Source organism: Colossoma macropomum, unplaced genomic scaffold (genome assembly GCF_904425465.1).
Source record: "Colossoma macropomum unplaced genomic scaffold, Colossoma_macropomum, whole genome shotgun sequence".
NCBI classification, from domain to species: Eukaryota; Metazoa; Chordata; class Actinopteri; order Characiformes; family Serrasalmidae; genus Colossoma; species Colossoma macropomum.
This window is the reverse complement of record NW_023494888.1, coordinates 2206-23308: the sequence shown is the minus strand read 5'-3', so window position 1 is coordinate 23308 and position 21103 is coordinate 2206. Positions and strand designations below refer to the sequence as shown.

General features: G+C 36.6%; 1 protein-coding gene across 2 annotated transcripts in view; it reads left to right on the top strand.

Annotated features, from left to right (window-relative positions):
• LOC118800403 overlaps window positions 1-20496 on the top strand; it is a 50102-nt gene extending 29606 nt beyond the window's left edge. For both annotated transcript variants that reach the window (XM_036560612.1, XM_036560613.1), the window contains exons 4-13: window positions 2007-2366; window positions 4599-4955; window positions 5278-5367; window positions 7907-8072; window positions 8886-9059; window positions 13811-13984; window positions 15374-15547; window positions 16978-17151; window positions 19554-19727; window positions 19965-20496. In XM_036560612.1, coding sequence (XP_036416505.1) covers window positions 2007-2366; window positions 4599-4955; window positions 5278-5367; window positions 7907-8072; window positions 8886-9059; window positions 13811-13984; window positions 15374-15547; window positions 16978-17151; window positions 19554-19727; window positions 19965-20064 — 1943 coding nt within the window. In that variant the 3' untranslated portion in view covers window positions 20065-20496. The remainder of the gene's footprint in view (window positions 1-2006; window positions 2367-4598; window positions 4956-5277; window positions 5368-7906; window positions 8073-8885; window positions 9060-13810; window positions 13985-15373; window positions 15548-16977; window positions 17152-19553; window positions 19728-19964) is intronic.
• Window positions 20497-21103: the final 607 nt, after the last annotated feature.

Genomic DNA, 21103 nt, shown 5'->3' with positions numbered 1-21103 from the left:
TCCAGCTATCAGATTTCTAGATCTTACTCCAGTCTAAGAAATCATAGTGTGCTGTTCACATGACCGCTTAATTAATCAGATAGCTGCAGAAATCTGATTATTAAGTGCCTATGTGTGCACTCTGTGACTATAATATGACAACTCCAACTAATGTCTTGTGAAACTTCGGTATTAAAATAATAAGTACCCACTCTGAACCTTGCAGCACTTTAAAATTTGACACAAACAAACAACAAACAAATAAAAAAAATAAAAATTTTAATATTATTATTTTTATAACTATTTTTATATTATTTTAATAGTAATTACAAAATTATTTACCTGTTTAATAGAAGTTCAATATAATGTACAGGTGCTTATAACGTACAACCAAGTCATCAAATTTAGTTAAACTAGGCTTCCTCTACATCACCCTGTTCCCTTATAGAAAACAAAAATACAGAGCAAATGAAAACTTTTATAAATATAAAACTAACTACATTTAAAGAGTACAGAAATATATATTCCACTCTGAGATGCTGTGGGTCCACACACTTATACTCTCAAATATTTAGCCAGAAAATCAGAGAATGAAGGAAGGGGGACAATAAATTGGGTACCCTTTTGTTTTGTTCTCTCTTTTTTTCCTTGTGGCCCTGACGTGGCACTGGTAATCAGATTGGCCTGAAACTGATCTGAGATCTGAGCGTTCCTGGTAGCTCAGACAACTATCTGGGTGATGGTCAAGGTGAATGTCAGCTTTCAGAACAGTCCTCAGTCCGCTGTGTAAACTCCATCTTAACTCTGTGGGTGGACTGGCTTTGTCTGAATTGATTAACCCATGTGGCTAACTGACAGTTCTTGGATTAGACAAATTAATTTCTTTGAGTTGAAGTTTTTCTTGTTTCTACCTCTTCTGCCTTGTTAGTAGCTTGTAAAGATTCTCAGTTTGAAAACATAAAACCACAGAAAAGACAGTAATAAAACTACAGTGTGTTTCATGTTATAAAATTACATACAAAGCTTATTAATCATCTCTCACCCCCGTCTTACTCACAGCTATTCCCCCCTTCATGTCATTCCCTCTCCTCTGCTGATTGGAAGTTAAGGAACAGATGAGTCAGAAACTAAATACAAAAACTTTTTTTTTACAAAGAAAAACAGCATTGAAACACTGAACATCAACACATTTCTTGGAGAATAACACACAGTTTTATAGCATTAGAAAAGTTGTGGGGAGCATATAAAAAAGAAATTAAATATGAATTTCCCAAGGGGTACATGTAGTTTATATCAGTATACTGGGGAGGGACATTTTGAGCACACTGAAAGTGAGAAGAGTCATCATTTGTCTGCAGTCTTAGGGTTATTATCCATCTTGAGTTAATTAAACTGACCAAACTTTTACCACAGACGTGATCATGTGATACCAAAATATTCATGTGACATGCAGTTGGAAGATGATAAAATAAGTGTAATGGGTAATATTTACAAAATATACAGTTTGTCCTAACTTTTAACAGAATAATAATTTTGTGTCATAGTGGTAATTGTGAAAAGAAAAATGAGTTTTGTTACATTAGTAACATAATGAAAGCTGGATATCCATGTCTTCAATCTTTTAGAATTGTTACACCGCAAATATATACTATATACTATATAATTTATGATATACATAATTATCATGAGTACTAGATGTCTTGATCTTGACTCGGACTTGATGTGACTTGGCTCCAGTGGTCCTAACACGCTACTGCAATAGAAGTAGCCCAATTAATTGAGAATGCAAATACAAATATGTCAAAGTTAATTGAATTTGAACTCGACGTGAAATTTTGCTCATAAAATTATTCACCCTGGAAGTCAGTGATGCCCTCAACACTGTGAATATTATTGAAAATGTAATTTTCAGGAAAATTAGCAAGCAAATGCAAGTGTGACTGGACCTAATGTGAAGCCTTGTGTTAGTGATATAAACATGTAAGTGCATAATTATTTTATTATATGCATTTGTTTGCTCGTTGCAGAAAACTTTAAGGTAGTTGGCCCAGCTGCTCCTCTTGTTGCTGAAGCTGGTGAAGATCTGGTTTTGCCCTGTTCTCTCCAACCCAACATCAGTGCTGAGGATATGATGGTTGAGTGGATCAGAGCAGATCTGACTGATACTGTCAATCTAGTGCATCTCTATGAAGATCATGCAGACAGATATTATGACCAGATTAAGTCTTATAGAGGAAGAACAGCTTTATTTAAAGAAGAACTGCAGAAGGGCAACACCTCATTGAAACTCTCAGTGGTGCAGACGTCTGATGAGGGAGTTTACAAGTGTTTAGTAAAATCAGCATCCTGGTATGATGACACCACTGTTGATCTTGTTCAGGTTAAAGGTAAGGGCAATGGCATTTTTAATAATTCAATAAACAAAAAGAGTTATCTAGTATCATTAATTTTCTTTACCATTAGGTCAATTTAGTGCAATGTGGCTTTTTTATTTGTATACAACAGGAAAGAGAAAAAGTCAAAATTAGTTTTGTTTTATTTTCTGGTATCTATGAACAATTAGGCTGGTTGTTTAATTAATTTGCACACAACTATAGTGGATATAAAAAGTTTGCACACCCTTGTTAAAATGCCAGGTTTTTGTCATGTAAAAAAAATCAGACCAAGATGAATGATTTCAGATTTATTTCCACCTTCAATGTGACCCATAATCTGCACAATTCCAAAACAAACTGAAATCATTTAGAGGTGGAAAATAAAAATAACAAAACTAAAATAATGTGGTTGCATAAGGGTGAACACCCTCTTATAATTGGGGATGTGGTTGTGTTCAGAATTAGCCAATGACATTTAAACTCGTGTTAAATAGTAGTCAGTACACAGCTGCCATCATTTAAAGTGATTCTGATTAACCCCATATAAAGTTCAGCTGTTCTAGTAGGATTTTCCTGACATTTTCTTAGTTGTATTTTACACCAAAAGCTGTGGTCCGCAAAGAGCTTACAACACATCAAAGGGACGTGATTGTTGAAAGGTATCAGTCAGGAGGAGGGTACAACATTAGATATACCATGGAACACAGTGAAGATGGTCATCAAGAAGTGGATTAAATTTGGTACAACAGCAACATTACCAAGAACTGGACGTCCCTCAAAAATTGATGAAACAAGAAAAAAATAGGTCCAGGAGGCTGCCAAGAGGCCTACAGCAACATTAAAGGAGCTGCATGAATTTCTGGCAGGTCCTGGTTGTGCAGTGCATGTGACAACAATCTCCCATATTCTTCATACGTCTGGGCTGTGGGGTCGGGAGGCAGGATGGAAGCGTCTTCTAACAAAGAAAAACATCCCAGCCTGGCTATGTTTTGCCAAAACCTACATGAAGTCTGCCAAAAGTATGTGGGAAAACATGTTATGGTCTGATGAGACCAAGGTTGTTGAACTTTTTGGCAATAATTGCAAAAGGTATGTTTGGCACAAAGCCAACACTGTGCATCACCAAAAGAACACCATACCCACGGTGAAGCACGGTGGAGGCTGCATTATGCTTTGGGACTGTTTTTCTGCAGCTGGAATTGGGGCTTTAGTCAAGGTGGAGGGAATTATTTTCCAAATATCAGTTAATTTTGGCACAAAACCCTCAGGCCTCTGCTAAAAAGCTGAAGATGAAGAGGAGTTTTACCTTTCAGTACAACAATGACGCAAAGCAAACCTCCAAATCAACAAAACAATGGCTTCACCAGAAGAAGATCAAAGTTTTGGAATGGCCCAGCCAGAGCCCAGACCTGAATCCGTGGGTAGACCTGAAGAGGGCTGTACACAGGAGATCTGAGAGCTGCTGTACTCGCAATCTGAATTGGAGCGGATTTGGAGATTTGGAGCACTTTTGCAAGGAAGAGTGGGCAAAGATTGCTAAGTTGAGATGTGCCATGCTGATAGACTTCTACCCAGAAAGACTGAATGCGGTCATAAAGTCAAAGGGTACTACAACAAAGTATTAGTTTAAGGGTGTGCATATTTATGCAATCACACTATTTTAGTTCTTCATTTTTATTTTCCCCTCAGTTTGTTTTTCAGTGGAACTGTACAGATTATGGGTCACATTGGAGGTGGGAATAAATCTGAAATGATTCACCTTGGTCTGATTTTTTGCATGACAAAAACCTGGCATTTTATCAGGGGTGTGTAGATTTTTTATATCCACTGTACACTGGTAACCAAAGTCTGTCCCTCTGGAATATTAGACTCATCTTTAAAATAATGAATTGTGCAAATTTTTAGCTTGATTTACAAAAACACTTGTATAAATGTTTACTAACAGAATTCAGTAACTGCACTAGCTTCAAATTCACTTATGTTATAATCAATATCTGTCCTGTATATGGAAACTGACCTTATAATACAGATAGCAGACAGAGATTAGTTTAACAAAGATTTAGAGCATTCTTTAAAATTGGTACTCTTGCTGTTTGCAGCAGGTGGTCTTCATGAATCAGGAAAGATGGTGTGCAACGGAGGGGATTTGTGCTACATTGAAAGTTGTTTTTTATAAAAAATAATGGGGAAAAACTGTGCAAAATTAAATACTTTCTTGACTTACAGTTTTTCTTTTTATTTTAGTACGTTTACAAGTAGTTGGCCCAGCTGAGCCTCTTGTTGTTGAAGCTGGTGAAGATCTGGTTCTGCCCTGTTCTCTCATACCCAGCATCAGTGCTGAGGCCATGATGGTGGAGTGGATCCGAACAGATCTGACTGAAATTGACAGTTTAGTACATCTCTATGAAGATCGTGCAGACAGATACTATGATCAGATGGTGTCTTACAGAGGAAGAACAGCTCTATTTAAAGCAGAACTGCAGAAAGGAAACACTTCACTGAAACTCTCAGCAGTGCAACCTTCGGATGAGGGAGCTTACAAATGCATAATTCGGTACAGGTCCTCATTTGATGATATACCTCTTTATGTTGAAGTTAAAGGTATGAACCAACACAGTTTTAATCTATAATTACTTGATTATGAATTAATCATTTTGCATCAGATTTATTCATCTTCATAGTACTTAGCCATATAGTGACTACCATTACAATATTTCAACTCCTTACAAGCAAAATTTGTAATTTTTTAAATGTGGGAGGCATTCAGTATGTAAGACATTGTCACAGTGTCATATGGCAGTTAATGGTGACAGCCCAAAGTCATTTCATTATTATGTTATTAACCTTAATATATCGTAGGAGGGCAAATTAAGTAAATGTGATGTTTGGTCTGCTGTAATTTTTTATTTGGTTTGTATTTCAGAACAAAGTTTTCACGCCTGGAAGATTGCTATCGTCTGCTTTTTTGTTTTTGCTGTTATATTAGGTGCCTTATCAGCTTACATCTTGAAAGGTAATTTTTTATATTAATAACTGTTTGTAATAGCATTTAATTTTTAAAAAGAACACAGGATCATCTTGCATACACAGGAAAGATAATCTGTACATGTTTCATGACTTCTGGGCAACAACAGACAAGTCACAAATTGAAGTTAAAACAGTGTCTCAGTAAGGTGTTAGGTCACTACGAGCTCCCAGAACAGCTTCAAAGTGCCTTGATTCTACAAGTCTCTGGACCTGTACTTGAAGGATGGAACACCATTCTTGCAAGATATATTGCCTCAGCTGGCCTTTAAGTGATGGTGGTGAAGCGCTCTTTATAAAACAACAAATGGGTTGAGATCTGGTGACTGAAGGCCATAACATGTGATTAACATCATTTTTAAACAAGTGTTTGGCACTGTTGTCTTAGAAGAGGCCACTCTCATCAACATAGAAATATTTCATTATAGATAAAGGTGATCGGTCAGAATAACTTTGAATTGATTTACAGTGACCATTCCTTGTAAGAGTCAAAGTTGGACAAACCATGCCAACAAAATAATACATTAATTTAAACCAAATCAATAATTCTACTTTACAAGTTGAAGAACAGGGATAAAAATGTTCTTGTATGAAGTAACTAAATAGTGTGCTTTCAATAGCAGAATTTTTCATTAGTTGCTTGGCTAATTACTGCTGCATACTGCTGGAGACTTTTTTGCAGTATGCATACAGTGAAAATGCTTGGTGGGCACCCTTTCAATCAAGTCACTGTTATTATTTATTTGTACAGTTTCAGCACTAATTTGACATATTAGGTCTTAAACCAAGTCTAGTGTAGTCGTCAGAAGGTAACCTTAACTGAGATCTCATCACAAAACTCAACGTCAAAGTGTGCAACACAACACTTTTTGGAATTTTGGAAAGTGCTTTGGTCTGGTCTTACAATCATTTTTCTTCCCTCTGGAAGCTAATGTCCCACAGTCGGTGAAGAAATGAAGGAAGAAAAGAAAGTACAAAACTGCACTTTAAAATCAACCTTGAACTGGCCTTCATTGTCCTGTGACTTGAATATTATTGAAAATCTGATAGATCTTAAACATGATGTGCATGCAAGATGACCTGTACTTATTTCTGTACTACATATTTCTACATATTTAGAGGCTATGATATCAGTCAAAGGAGGTCTTATTAAAGATTTAAGGTCTTAATAAGTTTTATTTACATAACATAATAAATGCTGCAAATAAATGTTAATTGCATATTAAATTTGCAGGAGTATGTCATATTTATCTTTTTTCATGCAGAGGGGAGTTTAATTTATTGTAACGCTGGGTTGACAAAACAGACACTCAGATGTAAAATAAACCATAAGGTTTATTAAAAGGAGAATGATCTAAAAGAGTAAGGTTAATACCAGACCAGACCAAAAACAACAAGAGCCAAACATGGTAAATAGGATCCGGCAAAAAGAGTAAAGACTAAACAGGCCAGAGTCTAAACCAAATAGCAAACAAACCGGTAACCTTAGCCAAAAGGGAAAATCCATGAATCAATAAAAATAGACAAAACAGGGTCATAACAGGAGACAAAAACCACAGACAAAGGCTCGGTGTGCACTGGAAAATATAGGCAATACTTTGCAATGAAAGAGACAGAAAGTCAGGTATATATACAGGGCAAACAGGTGAAAACAATTATATTCTGGTGACTGTGATCTGCTGGTTGATGGGTGATTGGTTGGATAAGTCACATGAAAGACAGGAATCCTGGGAATTGGAGTTTGTAAGGTGGTTACAGTAAGACTGAGAACTGAGAAGCATGACATTTATTTTCCCTTAAAAATCAATAAAATGTGTAATTTGACCAGGAGTTCCCAAATTTTTGTATACATTTTATAGGCCATAGATTTTTTAAACCCATCATCTGATGACCCTACCTAAACTGACCTCATGTAATTTAAAACTAGCAGGGACAGAGTCCCCTGCCCCACTTCCTGACTTTGCACAAAGAAATCGTGATTGGGAGAACCCATAGCTTTCAGCAGCTAGCTAAATAGCTAAAATCCAAATGCAGAAGCTGGTTGTGCCCTGCAGGTTCATACACAAGCTGATTAAATATCTGATAAGGATCAAAATGCACCTATTTTCATTGGCAGAACTGTAACACAACTTAGTATTCTGTTGTCTTTCACCTATGTTCACTCTATTGTCCATTCTGAAAACACTGGAATGTAACTGATCAACAGAAGAACAGGTTACAGATTTGATGACAGGGTAATAACTGGAAATGGCAGAACCAGGATGGGGATCCACAGGAACAGTATTTTACAACACTAGAAATAGAGAGATATTTCTAAAAAAAAATAGGTATTGCTGGCCAATATTAGTGCCATTTATTTAAATTACAAACCATTGACCAAAGTTATTAGAAGTACATAGCCGATAAATATTAACTAAAGAAAAAAAAAAATCTTATCCAGATTCCTCATATGACAAAGACTCGTGTTCAAACTGTCACTAAATGATAGTAGCAAATGAAAGCCTACTACTGTTTCTCTTTGATTTCAGATGCACGCTCAGAAAAGGAACGCTCTCCTGCACAATGCTCAGCTGTAGCCTACATGCGTCTTAAATCACAATATGTGCGTGAAGAGTTGGACCTGAAGAAATACAACACATCAGAGGAGGGTTACAGAAGACTCATCCCAGCTATGACAAACTGCAGAAAGGCTAAGTGAGTGTTTAACATAGACATTATTAAGCCAATATTAGTGCCATTATGACCTATGAGTAACATGACATTTCAGACTAGTCTAAGTGGTCTATAAAAAGAGAAAGGAAAACAATCCAGACTTGTCTGAGCATTGGGTCTTTTTTCTTATTTGGAGGTTTTGTTTCATATTTGTGGATTCTTGATTAATCTACAGGTAGAAAACAAAATATTTGATTACATACAAATATTACATATATTAAAAATGCATTGCCTTGATATTTCAAACCAATATTTGATGACAGTTAGGAAACTAAATTCTATTAGGCTTTTTGAGACAACACCATTCTCATTTTTAATATTGAAAATTTTCTATATTGGGTAGAAATCCAGTTTTATCATAAATGAATAAAAGACTTTGGCTATCTCTATGTCTCTCTTGGCATTGGAAACTGTAAAAAACAAGAGTTTTAACAGCTTTCATGTATTGTTTTTTGTGAGTATTTGTTTATATATAGCTTGTGGAAAATATTTAACAATATTAAGAAAGAAAAATATTGAGAAACTGATCAAACTTGGTTTAGATAGAAGACACATATGTGCTACTTAAGAAAGCAGCAGTAAAAACTGTATGTGTGTTACATTATATTGGTTAACTCCGAAGCTGGTCCAGGATTTCTTGCTCTGTGAATTCAAGAAAATAAAGTCAGAGCAGTAGAAGACTGGAAGAATTACATGGAATTGCGGTTTTAAATGTTATTGCTCAGACAATTACAAATTCAAACACATTTTCTGAAACATATATTTTTACTTACTTTCTTTACTTCTTTTCTATAGATTTGCTGGATGTAACCTCTCTGTACAGTCCATTAAAACTTTGAGTGCAGCTCTACAAACAGAAAACTCCTCTCTGAAAGAATTGGACGTCAGCAACAATAAGCTACAGGATTCAGGTGTAGAGCTGCTCTCTGCTGGACTGAAGAGTTCACACTGTAAACTGGAGATACTCAGGTCAGAAATTTGATGACATTTTGCAATTCTATTTCAGCATTATAGAAGTATGCAACTAATGAATGTGTTGTATGTCTGTATTTTGTTATATACATATCTTCAGACAGGATATTGTCTAATGAAACTGATCCAGGTTTAACATTGTAGTAGCCATGTAGTAATAAAATAGTTACATTTGTACTGCTGATTTTTCAACATTTAGTATAATTTCAGAAGGATATGGATATGCATGTTAAGAAGGAAAAAGATTTCATGCCAGTGTAATGTGCAGGGAGACCAAGACCACACAGACCAAGTTCAAAGAGTATTCATCTACCAGTGGTTGATAAGCACTTGCAGACAGAAAACAAATGCTTGAAAGTATGGTGAGAAGGTAATTGTGGACCAGAAGGGGTCCGTGTACCTTCTGTTCATTTGATTTTCATTTCAAAATCCAGTATTGAAAAACGGCAAATGGGTCAGTTCTCGTTTTTGATTGTTACTGTTAGTCGAAAAATGAGAAATAGCTTCATTTTACAGTTTCACAAACTAATCATAAAATCAGATAACAAATAAACAGCAATGGAATAAAGGGTTGATTTTACCTGATTTAAATTAACCAACAATAAACGTGCAGAGTGCACCCATGATTGAGCTCAGAAATCAGGCTGTCGCGGTTAAGTAATGATGAGGACAGGGACATCGAGCATGAGTGTTGAGGTGGTCAGCCTAGATCTGGCATTGTGGTAGGCTATATAACGTTTTATATGTGTTTGTTGACTTTTTCTATTATAAAAACTGAGCCGACACTCAACACGACTCCCGCCATCTGCTCTGTCCTGTGATCCATGTTGGTTCATAGAGTACACTGCCTCCGGTTTTTGGTGGAAAGGAGCTTTAGAGGCATGTTAGAGCTGCGTTGGGGGTCTCTGTGCTCAGGACTCTGTGTTCAGCGTTTTTTTACGAAAGCCTGAATCAAACGAGGGAATTCAACATTTTTCAGGGGTGATAACCTGGGTGTGTTTAGTTAGTTGGGTTAAGTGTCTACGATGAAGCGGAGGGAGCAGATGTGACCTTCATTGCTAACAGGCTGCCCTGTTTGAGCATTTTCTGCAGGTGTCAATAAAGAGCACTTCTTTAGCAGAATGACAGTCTCTCCTGAGTCTCCTTCACCAAGAGGCTACATTACTGGTCATTATGACTGAAAGACAAGCCTGTAAATTTGGGTCATTAGAATATGACCCTTTGTTCCATTGCTGTTTGTTTGTTTGTTATTTGATTTTATGATTAGTTTGTGAAACTGTAAAACAAAGCTATTTCTTGATTCCACTAACAATAACAGTACCAGAAACGAGAATCGACCCATACTGGTTTTTCAAATAAAAATCAAATGAACAGAAGGTACACAGACGCAGGAACCAATTAGACTTTGGGTTTGTCCAATACAAAAAAGAATAAACAAAAAACAAATAGCCTGCCATCCTCTATGACACAAAAACAGAGGCAAACCCCAAAACAAAATTACAGCCCAATTTTTATTTACACCTGGTGAAGTTGTTACAAAGTGTACCAGAAGCAAATCTATAGGAGAAGCTAAAAGGTGTCAAAGGACACAAAACAAAGTCAGAAGGCAAACAGTCAGAGAGTAATGCCGGCCACACAACACGAGACTCTTAAAGTGATTTCACTGTCGCAGACAAATTTCCAATGTCGGAATAAAATCATTAGAGTTTAGCTAGAGTTACGTCTCGCTCGCGTCATCTTGGTCGTTTAGAATAAGGTGGTCTGGATGGTGGTCTTAATGTCAGTCTTTTGACGCTACGACGAAATCAACAGTGTTTAATATAATCATGCGTTTTAAGTCTTGGCTCATGCAAATAGTGACAAGCCAGGGGCGCAAGAGAGAAAGAGCGAGAGAGAAAGAGAGTGTGTGAGGGAGAAAATGAATGCATAGCCTGAAAAAAAGGCAAATTTGCTCCACTTTAAAACAAAAATCATATTAACTGAGCCTGTAACAGTAATGTAAGGAAATATGCAGCGGACTTTAATTATGGCATTATTGAAGAAGAATGAATGCCTCCTCCCCTTTTTATTCTTTTTTTTTTTGGCTTTACATTACAATGTTTTTTATTTTGTTTGTTTGTTTTTTATGGTTCATAGCACTAATCAACAACATTGAATCACTGCATGTTTTGTTTATGTATAAATCTTTATATTAAATAGTAAAGTAACTGCACATTTTACAGGTTAATTTAAAAAATACTGGGTGAAGATCTGCCAGAATATGCAGTGAACTGGGCTGAGCACCAAATCTTTACACACCCAGCTAAGATTTTTATGTTTGTTATGTATTATATTTTATGTCTGTGACTGAAAACTGCGACCCTGTCTTTAGATGTGAGAGGGTGTCGGACTTTAGTCTTTCAAAAGCCTTTTCAAAGTCTTGTTAAAGTCTTGTAGTGTATGGTTAGCCTAAACAAGATTTAAGAAGCAAATGACTAACTCAAAACAAGTGGGCTGAAGCTATTGGTGTAGAGAATAGGCCTTTTTTGTTCTCGTAAGGCGACATAGTAATAGTCGTGTAGTAGTGGAGCGAGTAATAACGTAATAGTCGTGTAGTAGTGGAGCGAGTGGGGACAAAAGACATAAACTTCATGGAATGACAGCAGCACAAATGTCCTACACTAGGAAGACAGAGACATGAAAAACAGTAACATAAAAAGAAGTGGTTTGTTTCACCACCATGGTTGACAGCAAAAGAGAAAACTGAACTGATTTTTTTTTTTTTTGTAACTCTGTTGGAAACAGTGGAATATCTGGTTTGCTGGTGTACATCTACTACAAACTGATAAACAGCTCCACCTAGTGTCAGGGCATGGGAATGATAGTATAATGTTACTGTATAGTTCCTGAGTGCTACAGGAATATGTCATGTAAAAATAGGTACTGTACTGTCATGTGCGCAGATTTTGTGTCATGAATCTTTTATGACCATAAATACATTAGGCCAGTTTCCCAGACAAGGATTAAACCTAGACTTGTACTGTATTTTCTGTTCTGTGGAAAATCACCATTCAAAATCCTCTCTGGCTTAATCACTGTCTGGGAAACCAGCCTTTTATAAATGTAACAATAAGAAGCATAATTTGCTTGACATTAGAAAACAGAATTCAACTGCAATAAACGATAAACTGTTGGAGGTGCTACATGAACCTCAAGCTGCTTTGTGAAACCACACCTCGGATGGTGTTGCTAGCTGGGAGAAAAACTGTCGAAAACAGTGTGAATAAAAAGAAAACAAAAGAGAGGCATCTGCGCTAGGCTAACAGTTAAACCATCTCAGCGCTTCAGGACTGTTTTGAGCATAAACTGGACCATGTTCAGGGAGGGGGCTACATATAACACTTCAAACGATTTTGAGGAATATACAGCATCCGTGACCGGCTACATTAGTGCATAAATGTGACTTCCTTTAAGATCATCACCACACATGCTAAACAGAAGTTGTGGATGACTGCAGAAGGCTGCACAAGGCCTGTAATGCTGCCTTTGGGTCAGATGACAAGGCAACTGTCAGCACAGCAAATCTGTCCTGAGCTATCAGAGCAAACCTGTCCTGAGCAAAGTGCAACTATGCATAGAAAATCCACGGACACTTTCAGGACACCAAAGACAAACGGCATATGTGACAGGGTATATATGTGGTTACTTTTTGTTACATCACTGATTTAGAAAATACATTACAGCTTGTTGTGGACCTAGGTTGCTTTGGTAATGTTGATGGTTTATAGAGTAAACTCTACCACATACCACTGGAGAAGCATCACGTGGCACATGAACGGGGCCATGTATCGCAAAATCCTGGGTGACAACCTCCTTGCCTCCGCCAGGGCACTGAAAATTGGTTGTGGATGGGTCTTCCAGCACGACAACGACCCAAAACATACAGCCAAGGAAACAAAGGAGTGGCTCCATAAGAAGCATATCAAGGACATGGAATGGCCTAGCCAGTCTCCTGACCTCAATCCCATAGAAAATCTATGGAGAGAGCTGAAGCTTCGCGTTTCCAAAACCTTAAGGATTTGGAGATGATGTGCAGAGAGGAGTGGGCCAAAATTACTCCTGAAGTGCAAACCTTATAAAAAACTACAAGAAACATCTGACTGCTGTGCTTGCCAACAAGGGTTTTGCCACCAAGTATTAAATGATGTTTTACTAGGGGGTCAAATACTTATTTCCTTCAATGAAATTCAAATTAATTTTTATTTCTCATTTCATGTAATTTTCTCAGTTTTTCTTTTGATATTCTGTGTGTCACTGTTAAAATAAAGCTGCCATAAAATTATGAGACGTTTCATTTATTTTCTTGTATTAAAACTTTTAAAGTCAGTGGGGGATCAAATAATTATTTCCTTCACTGTATGTATATATATAGATGTATACATAGAGAGAGACAGAGAGAGAAGAGAGGTCCTTATTTATTTACAGAATTTACTAATCCTTGCTTCTCTCTCTCTACATATTATATGTGTGTGTGTGATATGTATATATATATATATACACATATACACACATATATATATGTGTGTGTATGTGTGTGTGTGTGTGTATACATAAAGAGAGAGACAGAGAGAAAGAGAGGTCCTTATTTATTTATTTGTGGCTTTTGAATACTACTGTATCTGTTTCATAGTAATATAAAAATATTTGAAAGTTGTAGCTGTCATTGGAAAATCATATAATAAAAGATTTGCAATGCTCTCTTGTTGCAGACTAGCTTTGTGTCGTTTTGGGGGAAAGTCTTGTGAAAATCTGGGATCAGTTTTACAAACAGAAACCTCCTCCCTAAAAGAGCTGGACATCAGTAACAATGAGCTTCATGATTCAGGAGTGGAGCTGCTCTCTGCTGGAATGAAGAGTTCACACTGCAAACTGGAGATACTCAGGTCAGCTTTCTCTTCATTTTGGAATTGAATGTTAAAGCTTGATGTTGTTTGCTTATATCAACAACACCATGTGGGTTTGAATGTATTTAAGGAGGATTCCACTGATATTTCTAAATTTCTTCTTTATTCAGTTGATGGGATGTCATTCAGAGTTCAATGTGAAATCCACCATTCTAGCAAAACTTGTTTTTTCTTCATAGCAGTGGTGAGGGTAACAATGTCTAAATGTAGTTTTAATAGTAAAGTAGTAGTTAAAAAGTCTTTAGGGACTTTTTGAGAGACCACATACCACTGGAGAAGCATCACGAGACTGATTGGACAGAGAACAGCTAGCACATATTCCCTCTAGTTAAAGTTAACCTGAAGTTCATTGCAAATTTCTAACCTAGACTGAGTATGGGTTTTAGTTGTTTGATTCTAGATTTAAGTTTGGTGAGGCTGAAACTGGCAACCTATTTGCCAGCTTCTTCAAATTGTGCATTCCATCTTAAATGGTTCATCACTCCCAGGTGACATAATGCAGCTGTGGCACCATTCAAGGCGGAACGGAAATTAAAACTTGGTGGATAAGAAGCAAATTTAAGCTTTATTTAAGTTTGTGCAGTGATGAAAAGATGATGAATGGCAGTACTGGAAGTTGCAAAAACAAAGGCTATGAGTTTTTGGATGCTATGTGTAACTAGACCCACAGGGCCCATGACCACTTGTAGTCCCAGGGCCCCCAGAGGGATAAAGCACCCCTGGACAGCATTGCTTTAAAAACCAGCATGCTTCTGTGATTAATATCATCACACAATTGTCAAAAATGGTTTGTTGCTGCATCCACAAATGCAAGTTAAGACTGCACTATGCACAGTGGAAGTTACAAGTAAACAACATCCACACACGCTGCTGACTTCTCTAGGATAAGTCTCATCTCAAATGGATGTGGTACAACAAGTCAACCTTTCAGATTGTTTATGAAAATAATGGACACTGTGTTCTCTGGGTCAAAGAACTAAAGAACCATCCAGATTGTTACCTGTGTAAAGTTCAAAAGACAGGGTCTGTCACGTTATGGGTTGTTTTACTGTCCATTCCATAGTAAAACATTCAATATCATCAAACAGAATTGACTAATCACCGCTTCTCTCTATATCTATCTATCTATCTATCTATATATATATATATATATATATATATATATATATATATATATATATATATATATATTTATTTATATATATATCTACATATATACACATACAGAAAGAAAGAGAGGTCATTATTTATTTGTGGCTTTTGAATACTACTGTATCTTTGTTTCATACTAATACAAAAATATTTGAAAGTTGTAGCTGTCATTGGAAAATCATATAATAAAAGATTTGCAATGCTCTCTTGTTGCAGACTAGCTTTGTGTCGTTTTGGGGGAAAGTCTTGTGAAAATCTGGGATCAGTTTTACAAACAGAAACCTCCTCCCTAAAAGAGCTGGACATCAGTAACAATGAGCTTCATGATTCAGGAGTGGAGCTGCTGTCTGCTGGACTGAAGAGTTCACACTGTAAACTGGAGATACTCAGGTCAGCTTTCTCTTCATTTTGGAATTGAATATTAAAGCTTGATGTTGTTTGCTTATATCAACAACACCATGTGGGTTTGAATGTATTTAAGGAGGATTCCACTGATATTTCTAAATTTCTTCTTTATTCAGTTGATGGGATGTCATTCAGAGTTCAATGTGAAATCCACCATTCTAGCAAAACTTGTTTTTTCTTCATAGCAGTGGTGAGGGTAACAATGTCTAAATGTAGTTTTAATAGTAAAGTAGTAGTTAAAAAGTCTTTAGGGACTTTTTGAGAGATCAATGAACTGTACCACATACCACTGGAGAAGCATCACATGACTGATTGGACAGAGAACAGCTAGCAAATATGATCTCAAGTTAAAGATAACCTGAACTTCATTGCAAATTTCTAACCTAGACTGAGTATGGGTTTTAGTTGTTTGATTCTAGATTTAAGATTGGTGAGGCTGAAACTTGCATCCTATTTGCCAGCTTCTTCAAATTGTGCATTCCATCTTAAATGGTTCATCACTCCCAGGTGACATAATGCAGCTGTGGCACCATTCAAGGCGGAACGGAAATTTAAAAAAAAAAATAAATAAATAAATAAAAAAAACTTGGTGGATAAGAAGCAAATTTAAGCTTTATTTAAGTTTGTGCAGTGATGAAAAGATGATGAATGGCAGTACTGGAAGTTGCAAAAACAAAGGCTATGAGTTTTTGGATGCTATGTGTAACTAGACCCACAGGGCCCATGACCACTTGTAGTCCCAGGGCCCCCAGAGGGATAAAGCACCCCTGGACAGCATTGCTTTAAAAACCAGCATGCTTCTGTGATTAATATCATCACACAATTGTCAAAAATGGTTTGTTGCTGCATCCACAAATGCAAGTTAAGACTGCACTATGCACAGTGGAAGTTACAAGTAAACAACATCCACACACGCTGCTGACTTCTCTAGGATAAGTCTCATCTCAAATGGATGTGGTACAACAAGTCAACCTTTCAGATTGTTTATGAAAATAATGGACACTGTGTTCTCTGGGTCAAAGAACTAAAGAACCATCCAGATTGTTACCTGTGTAAAGTTCAAAAGACAGGGTCTGTCACGTTATGGGTTGTTTTACTGTCCATTCCATAGTAAAACATTCAATATCATCAAACAGAATTAACTAATCACCGCTTCTCTCTATATCTATCTATATATATCTATCTATCTATATATATATATATATATATATATATATATATATATATATATATATATATATATATATATGTATCTACATGTATATACACATACAGAAAGAAAGAGAGGTCATTATTTATTTGTGGCTTTTGAATACTACTGTATCTTTGTTTCATACTAATACAAAAATATTTGTAGTTGTAGCTGTCATTGGAAAATCATATAATAAAAGATTTGCAATGCTCTCTTGTTGCAGACTAGCTTTGTGTCGTTTTGGGGGAAAGTCTTGTGAAAATCTGGGATCAGTTTTACAAACAGAAACCTCCTCCCTAAAAGAGCTGGACATCAGTAACAATGAGCTTCATGATTCAGGAGTGGAGCTGCTCTCTGCTGGACTGAAGAGTTCGCACTGTAAACTGGAGACACTCAGGTCAGCTTTCTCTTCATTTTGGAATGGAATGTTAAAGCTTGATATTGTTTGCTTATATCAACAACACCACGTGGGTTTGAATGTATTTAAGGGGGATTCCACTGATATTTCTAAATTTCTTCTTTATTCAGTTGATGGGAGGTCATTCAGAGTTCAATGTGAAATCCACCATTCTAGCAAAACTTGTTTTTTCTTATAGCAGTCATGAGGGTAACAATGTCTAAATGTAGTTTTAATAGTAAAGTAGTAGTTAATCTTAAAAATCTTTAGGGACTTTTTGAGAGATCAATCAATTAACTTTTTTTTGTTTTAACATTTGTTTTAACTGGTAAAAAAGTTCCCATCTCACTGGCCTTCGACAGAGCTGCTGCCTCTCAATTTCCATCTACAGGCTAAGAAATTTAGGGATATAAAATTGCGTTATGATCAACACTATGGCCTTTTCATTGACATTAACTTATTATAAACAACAATATATAGCAAATTCGGGAGTCATTTATTCCAAATACCGAAGAGAAATACAAAGCAAAGAATATAAAGTTATCTTATTTCTATCTCTCTTGCTTTTTCACACTCTAAAATACTTGGTTTGTCAACTAGCTAATGTTAGTGTTAACCTAACCCTTTTTTCTTTTCATCATGTAAGCTCTAAATTAGCTAGGGTTAGCTAACAAGTAACTGAGCAAAAACCCAACAGCCAGCTATACTGACCATAATTTACCACACATCCATATTGTGGGTGGATAGATTTACTCTTGCACTGCTGACTGTTTCACTCTGTATATTATAGATTTTGAATAAGTTCCAATGTTTATTTTAGTGATGTTTTAGTCAAAAAGCTGGCTTCAGCTTCAGCAGTTGCAGATTACAGTGCAAAACCAAACCAGAGACCCTCCAACAGGTCTGATATGATTGGCTTAAAATATAGGAGGTCTGATGTGATTGGACAAGCCAGGGTTTCCACGTTTTAAATTATGTTAGTCAGTCGCTGGTAGCACAGCAGAGGCAGTGCTGCAAAAGAGCAGCAGCAGCGCCTCCCCCAGGTCATGCCTTGCTCTCACAGGATATTGCAAATGAGAATGAACTGTAGATGATTTGAAATAATAACGTACATTTGTTTGGAAAGGGGGCGCTAAATTACCTAGTAGTGCCCATAGTGGGGCCTAATAAGATTTGACATTAAAGATATAATTACTTTAAAAAAATAGCATACAATTAAAAAGTCAAGCATAACCCAGTTTAATTTAGAAGGAGTAAGTATGTGTTAATAACTTCTCTACAAATAAACCTTTGTCCAAAATGTATAATTTAGCATCCAAATCAGACTCAACAGTATACATACAATCTAGGAAATGGGAAGAAGATCAGTTACTCCCACAGCTAATTCATGTTAACAGATTCTTAAAAACATACTTGATATGTCTAATAGCACTAGCCTGTATCTCATACATTACAAAATATTTTCACAGTATGCACTGCACTGGAAAAAAAATGGGATTCATAGGATCTGAATTCTTCTCTCATTGCTCATTAAACACTCCTGACAGTTAAATCATGCCATATGGTGCTGCACACCAGTCAAACACTTTTGCCAACAAATGTTTGATTAATTAATGACACCATTGAATCAGCCTATCTTACTATTCCTATCACTCTATTAGGAGACATACCAACAGAAATACCATCAAGGAAACAGCAGAATAATTGTTATGGAGTTAACAATCACCAAAACAACAATTCTGATGAACTGGCAATCAAGGAGAACTAACATCAATCACAGGAAACCTACTCACTGATTATCTATCACTGAATCCTCTTTCAGCCTCCATCACTAGCACATCCACTAAATTTGACTTGACATGGTCAACAGTCATTAATTTCTTACCTACAATAGTAACCGCCAAACCCAATGAATTTAACTTAACCCATGCGGAAACAATAGGCTGAACAGCAAAAATTGTGAAAAGCAGAAACAGCTAAAGATCACATGGATAACAGAGCTGTGAGAGACACTAACACACTCCCTGAAATTAATGTGTGCATTTTTATTAAGCGGACGTAAATATTAAAAAAAATATTCTTAGTGATCTTGTTTAAGCTGTAACAGGAATAAAGCCTCAATTAAATGTATATAAAATGAGCATATTAAAATGACTCTACTTTGCAATTACAGTGGCATGCAAAACAGGGATCCCTCATCAAAATATCTGTTACTGTGAAAAGCTTAACTAATCGAGTATTAGATGACCCAATTTCCAAAAAGCATGGAGTTAAAATAGTAATGTCATCTTTAAGAAAGATTACTTTTTATTTTCATCTTTTATGATTTTATTTATTTAAACGTCTACTAAGATGTGTATTCTCTCTCTCAGTCTGTTTCTCTCTTTTTCTGCACTCTTCAGATTATCAGGATGTATGGTCAGAGAGGAAGGCTGTTCTTCTCTGGCTTCAGCTCTGAGTTCAAACCCCTCATACCTGAAAGAACTAGATTTGAGCTATAATCTCCCAGGAAAGTCAGGAGTGAAACTGCTCTCTGCTAGACAGCAGGATCCACACTGCTCACTCAAAACACTCAGGTATGAACAGCTGTGTTCACAGGTGTGTGTGTGTTTATGTGAGTGTGTGTGTGTGTGTGTGTGTATGTGTGAGTGTGAGAGAGAGAGAGTGTGAGTGTGTTTGTGAGAGACAAAGAAAGAGTGAGACAAATGTGGCAAAGAAAGAAACAAAGACAAATATATACACACACATACAGAGAGTGAGAGAAATAGTTTTGCACTGAAAGTCTCTCACTGATCTGTGTTTGTCTTCTTTAGAGTGGAACATCAGGGTGAGATGAGAATCAGACCAAAGAAATGTAAGTACAAACACACAACACTAACAATATATGGGGCCATTTTGGGTAAAATACACTAAAACACTTGCACACACCGCTGAAATACTTGGACATACACACATGCCTGGAAGTCATCACACAGTAACAGGAAGATATAGTTTTACAAATCAAGACCATGCTCAGCAGCACAAAGAAAAGGGTTTCTGGAAAAAAATAGGGTAATTCATCCTGTATGAAAATTCATCAGAACACTGAGCCACCAGGATTTGTTGGGAATATTCTCACAGTTCTAACAACAAATCCTGGTGGCCCATGGTTCTGATGCTGTCTTTGGCCTGCAAACTGTTGTAAAAGGAGAATTAGATGCTGATATAATGACTCCAGTGGAGTTGTACATTCTCTTACTGCAGGCTCTTCTCCACCCTGAACTACAGTTATGATGGAATGAATGGCTTTGTGTGGTCTTCCAGTTCAGTAAGAGTCTGTCTAGAAGGGCATCTTGTACGGTTCTACACAGTGTAGGATGCAGTAGAAAAAAATTAAAACATCCTCTCTATTGCCAACAATACTGAAAAGCTGATTACAGTTTTTTACAATTGCTTACACACTGAAATTAGAAATAACACACAGTTAGTGAAACTCACCTCAACTATAAGTTCATTGAGTGTAAAGAGGAATAAAAATTTTCATTAACATGCAGTACTGGTCTTGTGTGTTGGGTTTGGTTGTTCATGTACTTTAACAGTATCTCTGAATGAAATCAAACCCAGACAATACACGGTGATTCAAAAAGATTAATCCGATTACAAAGCACCATATTTTTAAAACCTTGAGGCACCTAGGAACCAATCACAATCCAATTGAAAGAGGGTGTTATAGAGTTTCTGACTGTCAGTGTAAGGTATGGCTCCCTTCAGTCTGAGAGGAGATGAGACCCCTGAGCAGAAAGCGTTCTGCGTTCTCCACTTCAATGAGAGTGAAACTGTCATAACTGTGCAGTGTGATTTTCATGGGCAGTGAATCTCCAACAGCTCAGAGCATTCGTCCTTGGTTCCACAACACTGGATGATCTCCAAAATCGCACTGAAAGAGCTGTGAGTGCAGCGACACCCGACATGC